The sequence below is a fragment of the Grammomys surdaster genome, unplaced genomic scaffold (assembly GCF_004785775.1).
Source record: "Grammomys surdaster isolate TR1022 unplaced genomic scaffold, NIH_TR_1.0 191, whole genome shotgun sequence".
Classification (NCBI taxonomy): domain Eukaryota; kingdom Metazoa; phylum Chordata; class Mammalia; order Rodentia; family Muridae; genus Grammomys; species Grammomys surdaster.
The window spans coordinates 1,591,674-1,614,479 of record NW_021604636.1 but is presented as its reverse complement, the minus strand read 5'-3'; the positions used below and the strand labels follow the sequence as shown (position 1 = coordinate 1,614,479).

Genomic DNA, 22,806 nt, shown 5'->3' with positions numbered 1-22,806 from the left:
ACGTCTTTTCTTACCTCATCTTCATGGAGATTATTTCTCCATGAATAAAAAGACAAGTCCACACATCAAGTAAGGCAATAATTTCAGGTGGCAGTGAAGTTAGCACAGGCCTAGGCATGGTAGCCAAATGCACCACAGAATGATCTGTCCTGGCATGTGATACTTTAGAACTGAAAGATGTAAAGGATGCTGTTATGAAGACAATCAAGGGAAAGGAAGTACAGGTTCAAAAACATGATAAACTTTGTCTTAGGGAGGAGGCCACTGCTAAGCCTGGAGCACCATAATCTGAGAAACATGGCCAGAGAGGGTAGACCGAGCACTGACTGGCCACTCACTGGCCAGGTAGACTCTAGCCAGGACAGGAAAATGTCAATGAGGACATTGGGGAGCTACTGGGAGGTTATAAAAACAGCAGACCAATGTGATTATCTTTAAAGAGTAACTCAAGTTGTTGTGAAAAATATCAACTAGAGAATGCCTATAATTGCACAACCACAGAGAGCATCTCCATTCATGGCTGAGGCATAAACAAGCAACATTCAAAATGGTAAGGTGGAAATGCAGTAGTCAGCAGAAGGCATACTAGAAAATAAGTGAAAACACTCTATATTCTATTTTTGTAATGATGTGGGTTACCAGTTAACAGATTATGCAAATAGATTAGTGAATCAGCAAATGAGGGCTTTCAAATGATGTTGCCAGAAAGCAGCCAAGGATACAAAAGAGAATATAATTAAGAAATATTTTGAAAAATTTCCAGAAGGTATGTTTTTAAAAGGTACAGCAAACTGCACAGTCATATGGGACTTCCTTCAGGACACTGGGGCAAATAAAAAAGAAAATCAGTATGTATTCAAAGATGAGAAAAATAAGATCACTAACAAATGATCAAGAATCAAAACACATTCACATTTTTTAATACCAGAATTTAGAAGATGAAATAAAAATCTTCAATGTGATATAAAAGATTTCCAACCAAGAATTCTAACAAACATATTTCAAACAATATATGCATTCTGGTCTCGTCCCCCAAAATCACTGTAAGGTGTGTCCTCCACTCCTAGCAACGGGCAATATGGAGCCTGAATCATCCATCTACTGTAACCAGGCAAGGCTTTCAATGGAGGGATTAGGACATCAAGCCAGCCACAAAAGCTTCATCTTAAAGTTTATCCTGCCTACAAGATGTGCTGGGATAAAGGTGTTATAGAACATGTAGGGGTGCCCAACCAATGACTGGTCCAACTTGAGATCGACTCCATGAGAGAGTCCAGGGCTGACACTGCCTGGAGGGTCAGGAACCAGAGGCTGGATAGCCCAGACGCCTAGAATAGAAACAAACAGAACTAGAAAAAAAAAGCTAATGAAATGATCCCCTAATGATATTCTGCTATACACGTAGACCAGAGCCAAACATAATCATCAGAGAGGTCTCATCCAGCAACTGATATGAGCAGTTACATAGACCTACAGATAAACATTAGGTGGAGCTTGGGGAATCCTATGGAAAAGGGAAAGGAAGGATTGTAGGAGACAGAGGGGTCAAAGACACCACAAGAACACAGCCCACTAACCAAGAACTAACCAGGGCTCATAGAGACTGCACTGACAATCAGGAAGCCTGTATGGGTCTGAATGAGATCCTTTGCCTATTTGCTATGGTTGTATAGAGTGAGTTCTTGTGGGACTCCTAACAGTGGGGATGGGTGCTGTCTCTGACTTTTTTGTCGGCTTTTGGAACCCTTTTCCTCCTACTGGGTTGTCTCATCAGCTTTGATACGAAGGTATGTGCCTAGTTTTATTGTAACTAACAATGAATGCCATGGTTGATAACCCCGGGAGGCCTGCTCTTTTTTATCTTGAGTGAGGTGACCCAATCTCCAAAGAACATACATGGTATGCACTCACTGATAAGTGGATATTAGCCCAAAAGCTCACAACTTCTAAGAAACAACGTATAGACCACATAAAACTCACATAGAAGAAGGAAGACCAAAGTGTGGATGCTTTGGTTCTTTCTAGAAGGAGTATCAAAAGTTTCAACCAGAGCTCCCAGAGTCTAAACTGCCAGCCAGAGAGCACAAAGGGAGGGACTCATGCACCTGTATAGGGAATTGAGGGTGACCTTGTCAGACTTCAGTGGAAGTGGAGGGCCATGGTCCTCGAAAGTTTGGATCCCCTACTGTTTGGGAATTCAAGAGCAGGGAGAAGGGACTGGGAGGATGTTTGGAGCACACTCTCATAAAAATAGGAGGAGGGGGTATTGGATAAGGGGTTTTGGAGGAGAATGGGAGAGGAGATAACATTGAAAGGTAAATACATAAAATATCCAATAATAAAAAAAATCACAGATAAAGGGTCTAAAAAAAAAGAGAGGGAGAGAGTTTACTTATTTTAAATTATTTTCAAAAGTTTCTAGGAGTTGCTAATTGGCTAAGATCCTATTTTAAGCTCTCCACAAAAGAATTTAAGTCTCTGTTCAATATTCTCAAGAGAGATGTAGATCCTAATTTTCCTCAACAATTAATTGACAAAAGAGAGGTAATCTCACAAAAAGTAGAAGAAGCTATTACTAATCGTTATATTATATAGTCTGACTAGTTGTCAGCAGTGCTATAACAGTCCTTTGACAAAAGATTATTAATATAGATTTATATATCCTTAAATAGGGTCTTCATGACTCTCTGAGTGTGGAAGGAGCGACTGTTGGCGCTTCTGCCCTGATTTTACAAGAACTCTGAAAAATTGGCTTTAAAAACAAAAGAGGGGGAACAGTACCCCCTCAGAAGGAGTCCCCCTGAAATACTCTCCATCATGCCTTGTTTACTTTTATCTCTCTAAAGCTGAAAGCTCATGGCAAATCTGCTGCTGACTGCCTCTGGCACCACCAAGACCAGCAAAACTTTGCCACAGATATGGGGAAGGACCCTCTTACCCTTAAAGGGAATGGCCCAGACCCAGTTCCCTTATGGGGCCAAGGATTGATATGCCTGTCTGATACCACAGAAGGCACAGCTAACCAGCTACCAAAAAGACTAATGAAATAGATAGATACCCCGACAAAGCCAAGCCCAACCATAAATACGATGATGAATAACAATTTACATCCAGGGAAGAGAAATCTTCCTGAGAATTCCCTTTTTTTTTTTCCTTTCCAGGTAAAAGTGAATCACCCGTGATGTCTGCTGTTAGAAGTTCTAATCCAGATGCTGGCCTCTGAACTTATACTACTCAGACCTTTGAAGGGCCACTGACAAGAACATCAAACAGCTAGTGACTGACATCACTAATCTGAAGAAATCCCTTGTTTCAAGGTCTGAAGAGAACTCCTAAAATCGCAAAGGTCCTTATTGGACTTGATTTACTCTATTACAATAGAAACGGCTGTGTACAGCTCTTGAATGTGTACAGCCCTTAAAGAAGAATGTTGCCTTTACATAGACAAGACAAGGAGGGTTAAAGAGAGCATGAAATAGGTCAGTGAAGGCCACTAGAAAAATCAGAGAGAGTAAGAGACGGATGAAGGCTGGTACAAGAATTGGTTTTCAGCCTCTCCAAGGTTGTCAACCCTATTTCCTCCCATCTTGGGACCATTATTTGGGTTCTTTTTGCTTTTTTCTGCTGGTCCCTGGCCCTCAAATAGGCGGACTAACTCTGTGATACAACAGATAAATAATTTGGTGCAAAACCTACTCAGGTACATTATGATAAATTAGCTATGGAGGACCACGAGACTCAAGATGAGGTTGTTACTTTATACAGGGTGTTCCCAAAACTCGTCTCCACCCAACCTAAAAGGGGGGACTTCTGCCCCCAGACCAAGCAGAGAGGGGCCACCCAGAACCCCCTCTGACAGTCGATCTGAATTCTTGCTTAGGCTGCGAGGCTAAGCACTGCAAGGGAATATAAATAAAAGTTAAAAATATCTCTCTGGGTTCCCTGAGGGACAAGCCTGACTGCATAGGGGTTGATGTCAAAAGTATCCCCTCTCCAGGAAAAAGACATCGGGATGGATATTGCCCTCATGCCTCACTGGACAATGACAGGGGGACCGGAGCCATTACAAGGTCCCCTTCAAGTACTGGAGGTCAGGCCTCTATCCCTGCCTTCGCAAGTTTAGAATTGCCACAGCCCTTCTATACTTAGAGAAGGGAGGAGATGTCAGGGGCAGCCCTGCTTACACACTGTAGGCCTAAAATCAGCCATAGGCCTAAAATCAGCAATAGGCCTGTCATACATGTATACTAACACCAAGTCTTGGGTCTCAGTGGAAAAACATTGAAACAGATGGCTATAAGCTAATGTAACCAGGCAGCTTTTATGGAAATTTACAGGCCTGAGTAGTCATAGACCTTGTAAATAGTAGCCTTGGCAGACAATACCAACTTAGATAAGAACAAGCGAGTCATAAGAAGAATCATAGAGACTTGTCCCCTGAACTTTCACCCAGCCGATACCCGGTTCTGAAAGATATCTGTATTCCCCCTGAACACCCACACTCCAGTGTCATTCCCTTCCCCATGTCCTGCCTTTCTGTGTTTATAACCCCTGTGTGAATGAATTATGATTTGAGAAAAAATAAATTATTAATAAAAAAAAGATGTAATCCAAATGAGGAAGTAAACCAAAGGGTAAAGAAGTAAAACTCCTGAAATTGGAGAGAAAAGGAAACATAGAATGCCAAGACAAAGGTAAGTGTCACCCAAGGGAAGTGACTACTTGGTTGCAGGAATAGGGAATGCATGTCTATTTGATGGAGTTTAGGATTTCTGCATTAAGTATGATGGAAAAACTGGCATGGAAGTTGAGGGAAGAAAATTATAATGAAATACTGAAACTACTCTGTATAAGAATGAAAAACATAGCACCATGGTTGTACATACACGTTATCCCAGCACTTGAGGGATAGAGAATATTTCAAGGCTAGCCTCAACAATACGGCAAGTTCCAAGCTTGACTGTGGTAAATGAGATCCTGTCGCATAAAACATAATAAAGTGAATTAATTTACATTAATAATCAGACTAAACTGTAGACTGAAGGGAAGACGGGCAGTAGGTTGCAGGATCAATGATTTGGGTGTTATGGAGGAACAAGTTGTATAAATGAATGAGGGGAGAGCTTGTAATCAGAATCTATCTTCTTCCACCTAACGGGGCCCCAGACCTCAGGGCAAAACCAACTCCATGGTAGAAGTACCATTTCAGGCCATACAACTCAGCACGCACAGACCACCCTCTAAAATAAAATAAAGACCTAATCCATCAAAGTTCATAGTTCTGGGAAAGCCTCTAACTGTACTAACCTTGCTTTTTGGCTTCTGTAGTTCTGCTTCTGGCTGACTGTTCTGTTAACTTAAGTACATCAACCAGAACATGGTTAGAAAAGCACAAAGATAGAGAGGGGGGCTTACTCTTTCATTCTGAGAAAGGCTCAGAGCTACACTAGGATCCTGACTATCCAGTGTAGTCACCAGCCAGCTAATGAAGACTTTATGTTGCCTTAAACCCATGTCAGAGCCATCTTCTCTGGTGGATTCCCCACAACATTCAAGAGATAGAGAAGAATGGTCACTAGCATTAAGGAAGCACGTGGCTGAAGGAAAGGAATGTGATAGTCTAGCACTGAGAATTCATGATACTGGAGCCATAAAAATGGGCTATGAAATTTTCTATAAATAAGAAATAGGGGTGAAGCAAAGGAAAAAGCAAACAACAAAACAAAGAAAAAATAACAGGACCCAGAATACTCAGCTGATGGATAGCACGAGTTAAATGAATGACCACAGATTCATAATAGTAGCCCAAAGAAAGAAAAGGATGAAGTATCCAAACGTCATGGATTCAAATAAAGAATGCAGTTATTTCAAAGCCTGGCTATAAAACCAAAAGGAATGGCATAAAACAAAAACGAAACACTCCTCTCTTTCTAGAAGATGGATATATATCCTTAGCAGATGTTCAAGGCAAGATAAAGAATACATTTTTATATAAATTAGTTTCCTGAATATGAAACAAGAGTAAGAGTTGGCAGAGTAAAGGGTCCTTGGAGGGAATGAGTTTATAAAATCAGTAACAGAAAAGGAGGCAGTGATTGTCAGGAAACCATGGTGATGGTAACAGAGGCAGACAGAGATTAACATCTGGTAATGTCTGAAGTAATAAGGAAGCCATGGGGGTAGTCTCAAAGATCCATGGACACAGAGTCCACAGGAAGACATTTATTCAGTGTGGTTTCCGTAGTAGCCCTGACATCACCTGTGAATGCTGGAAATGCAGAATCATAGGCTCAAACCCTGGCTTTCAGAATCACAAGCTACATTTAAATGGTGGCTGGGGGGTGGTGTTAGATGTAAGTAGTTCTGTAACCACTTTTCTAGTTTATTTCTGTTGCTGTGATAACATACCCTTACAAAAGCAATTTAGGAGAAAGAAGGGTTTACTTTAGCTTATAATCCCAGGTTACAGTCCATCATTGTGGAGTAGTCAAGATGGGAACTTCAAACAGGTACTCACGACACATGCAGAGCCAACAGCAGAGACATGAACGCATGCATGCTCACTTGCTCTCTTGCTTGATTTCTCCAATCTTCTACAGTTCAGGACTCTGTCTAGAGAATGGTGCCACCCATGGTGGGCTATGTTTTTCTATGTCAATTAACTTAAGTCAATCCACCAGATACAGGCTGTCCTATTTAGTCAGGTGTCACTTTGACTCAGTCTACAATCATCTGAGGGCGTCTCAATTGACGTATTACCCAGATCAGACTGGCCTGAAACCATTACTGTGAGAGATTATCTTGATTAATAATTAACAAAGGAGGGAAGAGCCCAGTGAGGGTAGCACATCCCTCGGCAGGTGGGCCTGTGCTGTATAAGAAAGGTATCTTAGCAAAGCAGTGAGTGGGCCAGCAAACAGAGTTCCTCTGAGGTTCCTATCCCCAAGTTCCCATCTAGTCTTCCCTCAATGATGGATTATAATCTGGAAGGATAAACCAAACAAACCCTTTGCTACCCTTGTTGCCTTTGTTCAGAATGATTTATCATGGCAACAGGAAAAGTTACTAGCACAAAAGCCTACACGACAAGCCAGTGTAGACAATCCCTCATTGAGACTATTTTCCTTGGCAATTAAACTAATGCCATTTAGTTATTAAAATTTAGAGCCTGTTTTGTGTCTTTGGCTGAGGGAGCCACCAGCTTCTCATGGAACTTTGCTCTGAAATGTTTCCCTGTGGCAAAATCTTGAGAAGACAGAGGGTGTTGGCTCCATCGCTTTGTGTGTGTAGCAACCACAGGTTGGACAACAGATGCTTACCTCAGGGCATCCAGTGAACAAGAGCTGAGGAGATCGATAATCCTTATGGGGCACACATAACCCTAGTAAAATCACTTCCTCTCATCATACCCCACATCTGAACAATTATCCCATCTTCTGATAATGCCACAGTTCAATGAGGACACTTTTCAACACATGACCCTTGAGGGCTTCCAACTCATACCCTTGTGTCTGTGTGCAAGAGAAGGGGAATCATTTCTTCAGTGCAACTGTGCTGAGGGTGGATGACTGGAGAAAAGTAGTCACCACAGAAATTCATCTTAAAAACCATCTGCAATTTTAATTGAAAACATGCATGCATATATCTTTCTGTGTTCTATATAATTCCCTCACATATATGCTGCATTTATACTATAAACACATTTTACCAAAGCTCTGTGTAACTTTCTTTCACACCAGTCACAGTATCATCAGTGTCTTACAGTATGCATTTCTGTTGTCATTAAAAATAAATTGTAAGTTCACAACTTAAAGACAACAAAATTGAATTTCTCCTAAGAATTCAACATCGTATTCCCAGAAATAATGTTTTGTTCCCAATTATGTTTCATTTTGTTTTATTGAGGAGGGTCTCCTTTGACACAATTAATTAAATTCTTTATGTAGCCGAGGATGACTTTGAACTTCTGATCGTTCTGCTTCTATCTCCCAAATGCTAGGATTACAGGCAGGTGATCATATTGGGATACAAAGGTTATCATAATCAACAAATAGTTTTAATGCATTGCTTATTTTTTCCTGTGGCTAATTAAGTAGGCACTTCTACTCTTTCAGTGAGCCTGTTCATGGAACTGACCTTGAACACTGCAGAATACTGGAATCAGTTCTGATGGCCTCTGGAATGGTCCTCTGGAATGAAGGCAGCATGCCAGGTCTTCAGTAGGAACCAGACCATTTGCCTTGGCAGCTTCAAATTGAGCAAGAGTTCCACAATTTCACACTCAAGTGCAGGCAAATCATTCAGGTGGATGAGAGCCAAGCGCCATGAATTACTGTTAAGTCTGTTCCAAGACAGTAAGAGGGAATCCCCCCCACGCCCGCACACCCCTCAAAAAGCCAGTCCTAAATCAAATCCCTGTTTTAACAGTTGAGTAACAGCCTGATTGCTCTACATCAGATAAGAACCTTTCCAGAGGATATGCTTTACATGGCCCCAACATAATCAGTCCAACCTGAGAGACTTCACTCAGAACACAAGGCATCGATATATGACTCTTTGTGAGGATCTGCATGTCGGTTTCATTTCCTAAAAACATGCTTTACTCAAGTTCGCTTTACAAAATATCACTTGGAAATTGCTTAGTTTTGTATTGTTTTTAAGAGATAAATGTTGAGAGAAGCTTTTGCTCATGATCACTCAAGTCTAATGGAACAAACTGAACAAGAGAAATTGCACATCTAAGTGGCCAATACAGTATGCTTACTGTTACATATCACATTACTGTTAGCTACAATAGAGAAACACTTATCATTAACGAAATAGCAAAGCTAAAATGTAGGAAGTCATCTTAGTCATAAAAATATAACATAGTAGCATACTGTTTAAAAAGGGTGTACTTTTCTCTCTACCCTAAACAGACAGATGAATGGCAAAGTCTTACATCCCCTGTAACTTCTGATACAAAGTTATCAACACAGTATATGTTCCTTAAACTAAGAATCCACTAAGTAACTGGTTGGAGAATACGGAATTTTTAATTCAACTTTTAAAATTTAATGGATGCTTTACTGTTTTTAATTAAAGATATAATACTAGGAAGTGTTTTCTTTTGTATAACTGAGACCCTACTAGTTTTAAAGGTTCATGCAAATTCTATTTTGCTTCTGGAATCATACAATACCTCTCTCTGTAAAATGGCTAAAGAGAAAATGGTGACCTCAAAAGATATTTGTATGAGGTTACTAAAGAACGTTATTAAATGTTCACACATCCACCAGCACCTTCCCTTCTGTTGTCACACTGCTGTCACAGTTTACATTTTCCTGAAAGGAATCTGGGGCTCTGCAAACAGTAGGTGATTAAAACCTAGAATAAAAAAATGGATGCCCCCTCCCACCAATTACATATCTTACTCCAAATTAGACAAAACTGAAACAAAGGTTTGAAATAGTGTTAAAGGTTTGTGTATGTGTGTGTGTATGTGTTTTCCATGTAGATAAAAGGCTCTTATTTTTAATTTGATGAGATAAGCCTATTGCAAAGACAGTCTATATAATGAATCAATCACAATACAACATGTAGAGTTAAGTTTCTGCATTTGAAATTCAGTATCATAAATATTCAAGATTAGTGAATTTTGCTAAGAAAACAAGGTTATTAGAAAGGAGAAAGGAACCATTATTAACAGCTAATAATTTATAAAGTTTATTTATTTATTTTTTTAAAAAGTACTCTGGAAAAACACAGTGTAGTCACTTCAGAAAAGCCATTTGGGGAAGACTCATGTACATCAAGTGGAGTGGGCTTCAGACTAAAAAATATTTGTAAATTTTCCAAAAATTTAAGTGTTAAAAATAGTTCTCTCCTTATTCAACTTCATGTTTAAGGAAATATTTGACAGTCAAGTAAACAAAAGACAACAAAAGTTTACCTGGATTTTAAAACAATAAATTCTAGATCTATAAAAATCTCCTGGTTTGTACAGAAAGGCCAATGACTGACCTTCATTGATCCATTTTTATATAGTTATAAAAATACAGTATCAAATCTTTTTCTATTGCCCCTAAAATTAGGGGAAACATTTTAAGCTGTGAGTGTGTGAATGTAGGTGTGCATATCCCCAAGTGTACAAACACACCTCACTTTACTAGGAAAATTATTTTCTTCATACTGTAAACATCTCTCTTCTACATCTGGACATTTCAGAATCGTCTTTGGTATTCTAGTTGCTGTGCTTTCAGACAGAAACCCCCAGGGTTTCTGCAGCGGTACTACATAGACATCTCAAGATATAAATAAGGAAAATGCACTTGGAATAAGTTACAATTAGCTGCTTTTGCATAATTTTCAACAACTACAGTGTACGCCTAGTCACAGTTTTATGAGGAAGAGTATGTCCTTTTCAACTCCTTAATTTTAAGGAACACTTATTCATTTTGGCTAAAAATCCATTTTTGGAGTAGATCTGTTGTGTCGCATGGCACTAAGTTTGGATGCTCTCCATTTGATGAAAGGCACATTTTAAATAATGGATTATATAGAAGTTGGTCCTAGGAAAGAAAGAAAACACACATCAAACATTAAGTTTCAAGACTCACAGTTAAAAGATAAATACAAAAACGATCTGATGGTCTCATTAAAGGTAAAGAGATTTGCATAACAAGTGTATCTGATTTCTAACTTTAAATCTAGGATCAACCGAGGCTGATAATACACTGGTGGCCTTTATTTATAACACTATAATTCATGGTACTGCAATTTAGTCAGTGCAGGACATTTCAAAATCAAGAGTGAAATAGAGAACAGGACCTGAGATACATTTTCAAACAAGGAATGTTCCACTGGTGCTCAGACGACTGACTTCAAAATCAGAAAAGCCAGTCTCATGGCATGCTACTATCACGCAAAGCTAGTTTTAGATAAGAATTAAATGATCAAGCCAAACCTTAAACACTTTTAAGAACAGGCAATCTGTTCTATATTCTTTCAATTCTAGATTAACTAAAATGTACTAAAACAGAAGAAGGTATAATTAGCAATTTTATATGAAAAACACTCTCTTTGGCCCTTTAAGGAAAAAAAAACCCACAATTTTCAAAATCCATTGTAAAAACAAACAAACAAACAAACAAACAAAAACAAAAAAACCCCCAAAACCCCTCAAGAATGGGGAGTGGTAGAAGGGAAGACCAGGAAGAGAATGAAGACTGGACTATAAAAAAGGATTAAAGAATTTTTTAAAAAGTCAAGAATAAACCGTGAATTAATACTTTATAGAAGTTTTTCACCTGCATAAGCCAGGCCTTAACTTTTAGATGTTCCCGTGGGTACTTAATCCCTAGGTATATCTCTTCTCACATGGGGAGACATGTAATAATAGTGGAGTTGGTAAAGGTGAAGGAATTCTGATATACAGCATAGTAAAGCAATCAGAGCCACTCAAAGTAAGCTAGCGAATGGATGAATGAACCGCAGCCAGTCACCTTCCGAATCTCCCATATCTGTTCTCCAGGGGCGATTGTCCTGTGACCTTTATAGACACACGCCTTCAGCTGGACAATATCCTGAGTAGCATGAAGACATAACTCCTTCTGGATGTTGTGCCGGATTTCACGCTGGGCAGAATACTCAAAGTACTGTGGAAAGGAGAGAGTCGTGATTGACAAAGGAACTCCATGTGCCCAGCTGCAAAATAAAACAAGATCAAAACCAACCAGCTACCCCCTACATAGTAAACTCATGCGGAGGTCTTCCGTTACCAGCAGTGGTTAGTTTCTACAGTGTTCTTTCCTTTCCAAACTAGAAAATGGAAATTACAAGATAGGGTGGAGGCTAGCAGAAGTGTACTATATAAACCAGCCTGGAAAGTTCTAGTAAGCAGCTAGCTGGCGTCGTCTTCTCTCGCTCTCTTACTCACCTCAGTCAAAGCATTCTCACCAATGTCCAAACTGTAATGCATATTCTCAGTCTGTTTCCCCCAAGGCCCCCTCATGACATGGGTACCAATGATCCATGCCCACAAAATCACCAAAGTCACCAAATGAATGGGTTGATAGGTGTAAATACTTTCAGCAAAGGCCAACACACGGTCAACACTTGGTATGCCATAGCTCCCCACTACTCTCTCTTCACTAATCTCTTTCTCTCTTCACGTCCAATTAACAAGTCTCCAAGTTCGACTGAGTTTCTTCTCTGGTGTTATTTCATTCATTCCTACTCTAGCCTCATTTCTCTGACTCAGTTATCACTTAATATACTGCAGTGCCACCTTTAGGCCCTGTGATGCAGAAATTCCAGCAGCTGTTTGTTAGCTGTTTAAAGCTCTGGTTTGATGTGCTGATAATACTCTTGCTTACTGTGGCTATGCTCCTGACATGCAACGTTCAGGACTTCTGCTTAGAGCAGCCACTGCCTCAGCTATAGTAGGACTATCCTTCTTTACACAAATCTACCTCTACAGAGTTTCCTCTATGGCCAGGCTGCTGCTTGGAACATCCTGCAACCCTTCCCTGCTTTGGTAATTCTCTAAGAGCTACATTAAGTACCATTTTACCTGTTTATCTCTCCTCAATTTTTTTCCTTTGGTGGAAAACTGTAACTTTCAAGGCTTCCACAGGACAGCAGAGGTAACACAGACTATACTACCAGAACTGTATGTGTGGCTAGTTGGATTTTCTGTGAGCTAAAGCTAAGCACTGTATCAATGAATAAAACTCATATTCACTGCAATGGCGGGCAATTTACTAACTGAACTATCTTCTCAGTACCACAGTAACATCCATTATAAATCAAATATTTAATAATGCTGCCAGTCTGAGGATAAAATGAGTTAAAAGAACTGCTTTTCAATAATGCAATAATTCCCGTTAGCACTAATATTTATCGAGCCCTTATTATGTGCTAGGTAGGCACTGTGCTGGAGAGTAAACACTCCATAAACATGAACAGAATTCTGAGCCTTGATCCCAAGCGCCTCAGCTTGGTCTCATGCTTAATTTCTCTTCTCCTGCAAGTAAAACATTAATTAATTTTATAACCTGATTTTCAAGCAGAAGCATTGTAAAACAAACAAACAAGCAAGCAAACAAACAAAACAGCTTCAGAAGGAGAAAGAAACCGAATTCTAACTCTAACTAAGTTATAACTTAAATATATCATTTTTAGTTTAACTTAAGTTAAACTAAAATAAACCTTTACAACTCAAAGATGGTAAGGAAGGCTAGCCAGTAGTTTACATCACTGTTATTAAAAAGTCACTAAGATGAAACACGGAGGGAAAGGAGTAGAAAGAGTAGAAAACATGTTGGGAACAAGAACAACAAAGTATATAATTAAGCAGATGGAAATATGTGAGAGACACGTCACTCAGAACCTGGACCTCTAGAGGAGAACATGCACAGAGTATTAGCTGTCATAAGGCTGCAAGGAAGTAGTGCGCTAGACCTGAATACTCTCCAATCCAGCCATACAAAAACAAAACAAAAGTTACTTTGCTTTGTCTTCAGAAATAGAGTTATAAAGGGTTTTATGCCATGAAACCCCATTATATGATCAAAATGTTAGAAAATGAGAAATGCTCAAGACTTCTGAGTTTAAGTTCTCATGGAACTAAAATTTGTAGTTGAGGGAAATACTTGATTAGAAAGAATATGACTTTCCTCTCACCACCTGCAGCAGGCAGGAGAGCTGGTCCAGGGCTTAGAAGAGAGGGAGAGCTACTCCAGCTCCTTGTCAGCCGCAGCGCTGGAGACAGCAGATCCCATACCTTGACTGGCTAGCTAGAGCTGCCTCTGGTGGCACGGGTGCAGGTGAGCTAGGCCCAAGGGAATGAGAGCAGGACAGCTGGTCCTGTTTCTTGCTGGTTTGCAGTAAGGGGTGAACTAGCCAAGGCAGTGCTAGAGATCCCAGCCTGGCAGTGCAGGAGTAGGAAAGCTGGTGGACTGACCAACTCAGCTACTATTCAAGCCCAGATCCAGGGCTTTGAGCTGGCCCACCCAACATCTACCCCATCTCTATGAACTGCTGGAGCCAATGAAAGGGCCATGCCTGCAGGTCCAAAGCTACAGGACCTCCATGACACAGGGCAACAGCAGAATATCTGAGAGGAGTCCCACTGAGGATCCAGTATTGATGGTGTAGCAGAAGCCAGAGGTCTCAAACCAGACCAATGACTCACTGCAATGAACATTTGCAAGTAAAGAAGTGTGGACAAAGGGGTACACTTGTGTGACACACTGCAACTTTCACAGCAAGATTTTTTTAATGATTTGTTTTGCTTTATTTTTATTTTTATTTTTTTTGGGTAGGGAGGTTGCAAGGGTGAAGGGAGTATATAAAGGGTCAGGGAGGTGAGTGGGACTTGGGTACATGTGAAATTCACAAAAAAATTAAAATTAAATCAATAAAAAGTTAATTAAAAATAATCTCACTGCTTAAATGTTAATTGAACAAGGATGACACCAATGGACATGTCAAAGTGGACAGGGGAAAAGCCTATGAGGCCTCAGCTCTGCAGACTGACAACTATAGAACTACAGACTGGAAGCAGGATAGGTGGTCTATCCCAGGAAAGACACCAATTGCCTGTCCAGTGCCAAGCACACATACAAATAACGTTATACAGACTAAAAAGGTTATATTTAGCTATATGTATGTATATACATATATATATGCCATAATTAGTGAAAACAGAGGCCATAAATTTGAAGAAGAGTGGAGAGGGGTATAAAGGAGGGAAGGAAGGAAAGGGAAAAATAAAAAAACTAACAAGTGAAAGATAGCATCAGTAGCTGTGCTAGGATGACAGAAGCCAGAGCCAACTGAGAATATAAACCAGACATTATTCTTCTGCTTAAAAACCTCTTGATGGCTTCTGTTGAATTCAGAATTAAATCCATCTTCCTTAACAGGTCTGCAGAGCTCTGTACAACCGGGTTCCTTATCACAATCTCTGACCTCATTTCCTTCACTCCTTGCCCAGGGCACTCTGCGCTGGCCACCCCAACCTTCTGTGTGCTCTGTGAACCTGTGCTCCATGGCTGTTCTCCTCCAGCCTTCATTCTGATGCTCACCTCCATCTAAGAGGACTGTCCCCACAGACCTTTCTTACCTGAGTCTAACCTCTGAATCCATCACTCACGTTATCTCAGCCCACTCTTTTGTCCCTAGCACCCAAAATACATGCTTGTTTTTCACTTCTTATTAAAAAAAAAAAAAAACATAAGTTTCCCAAAGTCAGTGACTGTCAATTCCTGTAGTAGCACAGGTTGGGTCACATATTTAAACAAATACTTTTTAATGAGTTATTTTCCCCCTAAACTTCTTAAAAGTAGCCTATCCCACTGATAATTTTAAAACAATTTACAATTCTCTATGACAGCATCTCCTTTGAAAATATAAAAAAAAATCCCACACAAAATAATATACACACTACATTTTAAGATAGCATCTACAGTAAACTGTAACAAAAAGAGTAGTAATAATATACTTTAAGATAAATAGAATTTGGGAGAGAACTTGAAAGAAGTGTCTAAGTATTAACAACTGTTGGTAATATATTTATAAATTAGGAAATAAGCATATTGTTATTATAAAACAATATAGTTATTTATATAACTATTGTTCTTATGTAGAAAGAAAGGAAAATTAAGATTATATATGTATACACACATATAAACATACATACATACATACATACATACATTATATAGACATGTGTGTGTATGTTTATGTGTGTATGTATTCTCTCTCTTCCCCTCTACACTAAAGCAGGTATATATGTATATGTATATATGATTATAAGCACTCCCATCCATTTAAGAATTCCTTGTCAGTTCGAAGATCCTTCACCAGCTCTGGCTTCTGTCGTATACTCCATGCAGTCTGGTTATTTTATGCAAACAGACTGAAACTAGATTAAGCTGAGTTTAATGAATAGGAAGATGTGTACAAGTAGACTGCCCAGAAGACAAATTGATCCTTTCTTCCTAATACTTCCAGATACTTACAGAGTCCTATCAAAGTGCATGCAAAGTAGTACAAGTATATACTATGGTGAAAATCCTGCACCAAAATACAGGCAGTTCCTCAACAGGAAAACGTTCTGAATGATGTTCTTTACACATCCTTCCTCATATTCTTCTCATCCCATTACCATTCCCATGAAGCACCTCTCTGGGTCTTAACTCACCTCTCAATGTACAGACTAAAATGCTATATCTTTTGTGGGCAAACCCATGGGCACCTCATCTAATTCTGATGTGGGTTTATACATCTGTGTAGCACCCTAGATTCCTTACTCCAGCCAGACCTTATGTCACTGACTATAAATGCTGGTTCTGCAATACTGGTGTTTCCTAAGGGAGCTGGGAGCCAAATGGATTCAGCCCATCAGAGCTAGCACTCAGGGGTCAGTCAGGAAACATGCCAACTAACTGTGGAGAAACCTAAGAGACTTAGTATTTTCTACTTCCTGTAAGCCGGGTAGTAACGTTTCACATTTGCCACTAATTGGGAAAATAGTAAAAACAAAGATGTAAGTAATGGGGAGGGGGTGGGGAGAAAAGTATTTGGATGATGTCAGTAATTGGGGTGGGATGCATTTGGATGATGTCAGTAATGGGGGGGATGCATTTGGATGATGTCAGTAATTGGGGGGGGATGCATTTGGATGATGTCAGTAATGGAGGGGGATGCATTTGGATGATGTCAGTAATGGGGGGGAAGCATTTGGATGATGTCAGTAATGGGGGGGAGAAGCATATGGATGCAGGGTACTGAAGCAATCTCTGCCCCTGAACAAACATATGATGCCACTGTGTCAGCATTAACACTAGATGCAAGGTGATATTGCATTTAATATGTTCTTCACCTGACAGCTCACAAAACCTCCATATCAACAGTCACACACAAAAAAAAACATTAAACACACACACATACATGCAAACATAGACACATGCATACATGCAATCCAATGATATTATTCTATTTTTTATTATCCTTTCTATTGATCAAGTGGGTAACTTCAGATTATTTTCTGATCCAAAGTAAAAACCATAGTAAAGTACTCTATGCCTTTAATATTACTATGTGTAGCTTAAGGATATCTCCACACCAGTTTACCTCAGTCGTTACTTCTGAAAACACACAGCACCTGACTGTATCTGCAAGTGCTCTGAAAAAAAAGACCTTCCCATACCATGCTTACCTGATTTCCCCCGAGTCCATGGCACGTGTACAGAATCAATGGTTTGCCTCCCTGGTTATTTTCACCAACATCCAGACATAAAGGCTGGCCAACACTCTTAATCTAAGTAAAAGATTTAAATTATAAATTAAACTGAGTAATTTCTACATTTTAACTAATTTTAGGGAAGTGGTATTGATAATGGAAAACTTCAAAAGCAATAAATTAAAAGGTATGGGAGGGAGTTTATCAAGGGAAAAGAGGATCATAAAAATACTCACATATCCAGATATAACAGGATTAAGGTCTGGTACATATGCTTCTGGGTAAATAGTGTTTAGGTACCATGTAAAATTTTTACACTGAAGGCGTTTCTTTATTTCGAATCTTTTTGAAAGATCACCAAATGATTTCTAGAGACAGACAGGGGCGGGGGATGGAGGGAATGGTCAGTTAAATAGGCTCCGATACACACTTCAAAGGGTGCTGGTTGTATTTACACTTAGTTATTAAGTAAAGTTCTGGATGGGGATGGAAGGTGGGCTTTAAATGGAGGCCACTCATGTAACCAGCAGGTGCACTAGCTGCCTGCTCACCCGTAGTTTAAGAGAATCAAAAGTCATACTTGCAGGGCTGGCCAGAGTCTGTAATACATTTTATTACTGGAGGCTGTGAGCACATGGCTGGTTGTGGCAGCATTCTGAATTCATGCTGGCTCCTTCCTTTAAAATGACCTACATAGTCAAGTGTGAGGAAACACAGTGCAGATAGGCATTGCAAAGACCCAATGAAATCAATATCTCTTTCTGGTCAAATTGCAAACTGCACAGTTGGATGTTTTCTAATTTAAATGTTTTAATCTTAACAAAATTCCCACCTGGATGCTGGGTTGAAAAAGGCAATTTTCAGTTAATTGTATTTTATTTTCCTTTACTCAAAAGGGCAAGGAAGACAATTAGAAATACATTAAACTGAAAACTATTCCGCTTATAGGAAACATTTAGAGGGGAACTGCAATGGCTACCTAAATGGATGAGCACAGCCGTGATGGAGCCAATCAGTTCAACCAAGGAAAAGACTTTCTTATGCCAACTCCAGTATCTCTAGCTCAGGGGTTTTAGTAAAACAGAATGGCTCTTAGGGACATTAGCTTATGTGTCCGTCACGGGGACAGGTACTGGCTGGCTCACTTCACAGCCCCTCTATAGGTGAGAAGCAGAACAGAAGCTTTACTTAGTGCCCACTTTCTGCTCAGGCATTTAGTACAGATTTGCTCAACTTGTCTTAGTCACCTTTAGTTAAGAGTTCCAACCTGGAGCAGTGCACCCTACTGACTTGTAGGGAGATACTGTGCAGCAAACAAATGGGTAAAAGATCTTTCTTCACTATAACGGTCAATGCACAGATGCCTGACTCCCGAGAAATGCCTTCTCTAAGTTAGCGCTGCTTCCTATAGACATGTGCTTAAACTATTAAGTCAACTCATCATTCCCAGACGAAGCTGCTGGAGCTCACTCAGCTCTAATGCACTAAATCTCATGATTCTGCCAACTAGAATCTATGAACAGTCACTAGTAAGAGTATTGTATGTTTAGGAGCTGAATATGGTAGCTTAGTCCTCAGAATCCACATTATAAAAAAGCCACACATGGCAATAAGGGCTTTAATCCCTGTGCTGGAGATACTGAGACAGGATGATCCTTGGAGCTCTTCCCTGGTCTGACAACCTAAGACTACTCCCTGAGCAAACAGAGACCCTGTCTCCAAACAAACAAAGTGTGGGTGGCACCTGACAAACGACAGCAAACATTGCACCGCCATGTGCATTTGCACATTTTACAAGTACATATGTACATGTATGTGTAACACACATGCAAACAGCATCCTAAGTCTGCTAGTACTTACATACTTATCATTGCCCTATTTCATAGCTCCTCTGGGAAACTGGCAGGATGTCTATGGCCTCTCTCGAGGTAGGGAAGGAGAAAGAAAGAACAGGCACCAAAATCCAGCCCAGGACCCTGGCAGTCACATCATGAACAACAACCCCGCCTTGTGCATTCTTAAAGGGGTGAGGGTTGCCTCATGCATCTCTAGCAGGGAGTTGGGATTTGAGGAATAAGAGCTTTGTTACTTCCAGTTCATTATTAAGCCACAGTAAGACCCCATCTGCATATCTGACTCAAAATGCCACTTCCAATCTCTAGTCAAGAGTTATTCATGTTAACTGAGAATGGTTAAAGGAAGTCCTACTTAGTCAAATAATATTTCGAGGCAGTCACAAAAATATCATTCACATTAAAAGTAAATGTTTGAATTTCATAAGGCTGTTTAAATCTTCCTCTTAAGAGAGCAAACTAGCATACTATTACTGTTTATTATTATTGTTATTATTATTATTGTTATTGGTGGTGGTGGTGGTGTGTGTGTGTGTATGTCTGTAAGTGTGTATACATAAGCCAAGGTATGGGCCCCAGGGATAGAACTCTGGCTTGGTGACAAGCAACCTTTATCCACTACACCATCTTGATGGCCCAAAGTTATTTATTTGAAGGCTTAAAATTCTAAAGCTGACCTTCAAAAGTACTTTTAAAACTTCTCCTTTTTTTTTTTTTTTAAACTTGAGGTGATTCAAGCAAAAGGGCTTTTGAGTCTGGAATAGTTTTTAACTGTCATTTCAGAACGTAGCCCTCACTTACTTGCTTAACGATTTTTGCTGCGTCTGTGTTTCTCCTATAGAATATTTCCTTGTATTCGTCCATCCAGACTTCTGCAAGCCGCACTTGGTTACGAGCAATCACCTGAGTGCCTTTTGGAAAGGTGTGAGGGCTTTTGCTGCGAAAAACATGTCCAACAACAGAGCAAGGCATAATCTCCAACTGCCCACCACATTGCCATACCTGATAATTAATGACATTTGTTTCAATTGACAGTGTTTTGGGAAAAACAAACTGTTGCTCTAAGTTTACCTTTAAGATATCAATAAGTACAAAATATAGATAGAGATTTGCTGGTACGTCATATAGTCTCTATACCAGTTCAATTTATGTTCTATGAATGTAAACAATAGTTTTAGTAAATGCACCGAGAAACAGAGAACAAAGGCTCATCTCCAGAAAGTAGGTTTGCAAAATCATGAGTTCTGAGTCCTTCAGAAAAACTAATTCCAAGTTTCTTTTTTGGCCAATAGTTATGCAAGTGTTCTATTATGCGGGAAAAACAAGGCTCCAGCGTAGCTAGCTCACTTCCACCTTAAACTCCTGGCCACTTGCTGAAACGACACCCTTTTCTACTAAAGAAATGAAGCAGCCATCCTGGACAAAGGGACCCAGACTCTATTTACTCCTCAGATAGTCAACTTGGTATCAAAGAAAACCATTCAAGAAAGCAATTATAGACAAAATGTAATCCATCCTAACTTCAAAGGAATTTGCCCATCATAGTAAAAAGTCTGTGCCTACCTAGGATTAGTCTACCAGTTTCAGTAGCTATAAGTAACATGCCTTATCAATTGGTTCTCCTGCCAACCATCAGCAGGTAAAACACCTAAAAAGCCATGCTAAACAGTAGATGCTACAGGTGAGAGAGCTGCTCAGACCTCTTTCTTTTCTCATTTAAACACATCAGATCATTCAGAAGCTCACTTCAGCAAACTGCATTGGGAGTCAGTGTTTGCTCGGGGCTGGAAACGCTGAGCAGAGTTTAAAAAGGCCCCTGCCCCTCAGCAGTTCTGAAGAGGCTAAGGCCACTACTGCCAGTCTGCAAGTCAGAGCCAAAGCTTAAACCTTCTGATTTCCAGTTCTCTCCCCCACTACATTCCAATCTAAAGGACTAAGAGTGAGCGACATGGCTGCCACAGAAATGAACTCATGAAACTGAATATATTAAGCATGCACTGTGCCTACTAAAAGCCTTGTTTTGTTTCTATTAACTTACAACATGCATTATGAAGAGGAGGAGAACGGCTCATAGGATGCAAAGAATTTCGTCTAGTGTCCTTTACAGTTATAAATAAATGTTTTCCATACGGACTCCCCTGATAATCAGCTCATTTCCTGAAGCACTAGGCTTAATTATATTTGTCTTGGCTGGGATTCAGTAGCTACAAGTGCATTAATTGGTGTTATTGCCTGGACACAGGAGTTTAACTGATTCCTCTTGTTACACTGGCAACCATGAATAAATATATCAAGTTACAACTTAAACAGACGTAGCCTCACTTGCCAATTTTCCAGCAATTACATTATAGAAAGCACTAAATACATAAAGACAGCATACATCTGCAATAGTCGGTATGAGCTGCTCAGAACACAACACCTCACACTGTTTGACACGCATGCTACGTTTAGTCTCCATAAACTTACTCGGAATGACATTTCTATATTTTCACCTCCCCAGATTTCCATTTCTTCATCGTAACTTCCAATGTGCTCAAAATATTCTTTAGATATAGAAAAAAGGCCTCCTGCAAAGGTGGGGGTCCTGAAAAGAAATAGATCACCATAGTTTGTTATATAGATTAAACAAGATGAAAGAAGCCATTTAAAAAAAAAAAACCAAATTGACATTACAAGTGAGGAGTTAGTACATTTAAAATCTCATGTAGGTAACGAATAGTTAAAAGTTCTTCAAGGTTAAGGCTTCGGGTAAAGTAAGTACTTTAAAAAAAATGTAGTAGGGGGTGGAGACAACCGTGGAGATCGGGGTTGGGGAGTGGGTTGGAGGTATGGGATTCAAAACAGGGTGGATGGGGGTGGGGGGAATAAAATCTAGAGTGTAAAAATAAATAAATAATAATTTAAAAAAGAAATAGCAGAACAAAAAATGTTATCTCAATAAAGGGCATTAATTTAAAAAAAATGTCATATTCCATTATTATTGTATTGCTCCTTAACCTGCTTTATGTTCTTTAAAAACTACGATTTAGATTTATGAAGATGTGAGGATTCACTCAGTTCTACTGGCTGCTCAGTAATATCATGTAGAAGAGCAGTACATTCCAATCTATATAGAGGGAACTTCTTTCCATTATTAAGAATTATCACATGAGCAACTGCTGTGGAGATGCATATCCGCAAGCAGCATTTGGTGCTATGGTGTCAGTGTTAGCATGGGAGCAAGAGTCTTACTTAATTGGGTAGGTTTCGTCTTTCCTTCTTTGCTTCTCATGATCAGGAAGTGATTCCCAGCCAAAGGAAAGGCTCCAGTCAAAATTTCCACGGTTATGGTTGCTTCCGTAGGGAGAAGGCTTGTTGAATTCAAATGTGTTTAGGTCTATGGATGCGATGTCTGGACTCACCACGGCTGTGTGGTTCTCAGCTATTCTGGCCAGCAAAGGTTCCAACCAACCATAGAAACACTCACCTGCACAACGCAGAAGCTACTGTCAAGTTAATGGAAATGCTCAAAGATGCCCCACCCTTTGGTATTACATGGAAGTTTATGGAGAAACTGGAAGGAAAAGATCATCTGTGTCTTGAATATATATATATATATATATATATATATATATATATATATATATATATATGGGTAATTGGCAAAAAACTATGCATTTATAGTGCACAGCTTGTTTTGATGCCCATGTATGCACACATTTAACCATGATCATGCTAAATAAA

At 39.6% G+C, this 22,806-nt stretch overlaps 1 protein-coding gene across 2 annotated transcripts in view; it reads right to left on the bottom strand.

Annotated features, from left to right (window-relative positions):
• Positions 1 to 9,681: 9,681 nt before the first annotated feature.
• The window catches only part of Galnt3 (polypeptide N-acetylgalactosaminyltransferase 3), a 31,004-nt gene continuing 17,879 nt past the window's right edge, over positions 9,682 to 22,806 (bottom strand). The window contains exons 5-11 of one of the 2 annotated variants that reach the window (XM_028769212.1): positions 22,315 to 22,549; positions 21,550 to 21,667; positions 19,885 to 20,085; positions 17,467 to 17,598; positions 17,207 to 17,308; positions 11,484 to 11,636; positions 9,682 to 10,550 (exon numbers count right to left, since the gene is read on the bottom strand). In XM_028769212.1, coding sequence (XP_028625045.1) covers positions 10,428 to 10,550; positions 11,484 to 11,636; positions 17,207 to 17,308; positions 17,467 to 17,598; positions 19,885 to 20,085; positions 21,550 to 21,667; positions 22,315 to 22,549 — 1,064 coding nt within the window. In that variant the 3' untranslated portion in view covers positions 9,682 to 10,427. The remainder of the gene's footprint in view (positions 10,551 to 11,483; positions 11,637 to 17,206; positions 17,309 to 17,466; positions 17,599 to 19,884; positions 20,086 to 21,549; positions 21,668 to 22,314; positions 22,550 to 22,806) is intronic. The other variant, XM_028769213.1, reaches the window with a different exon arrangement.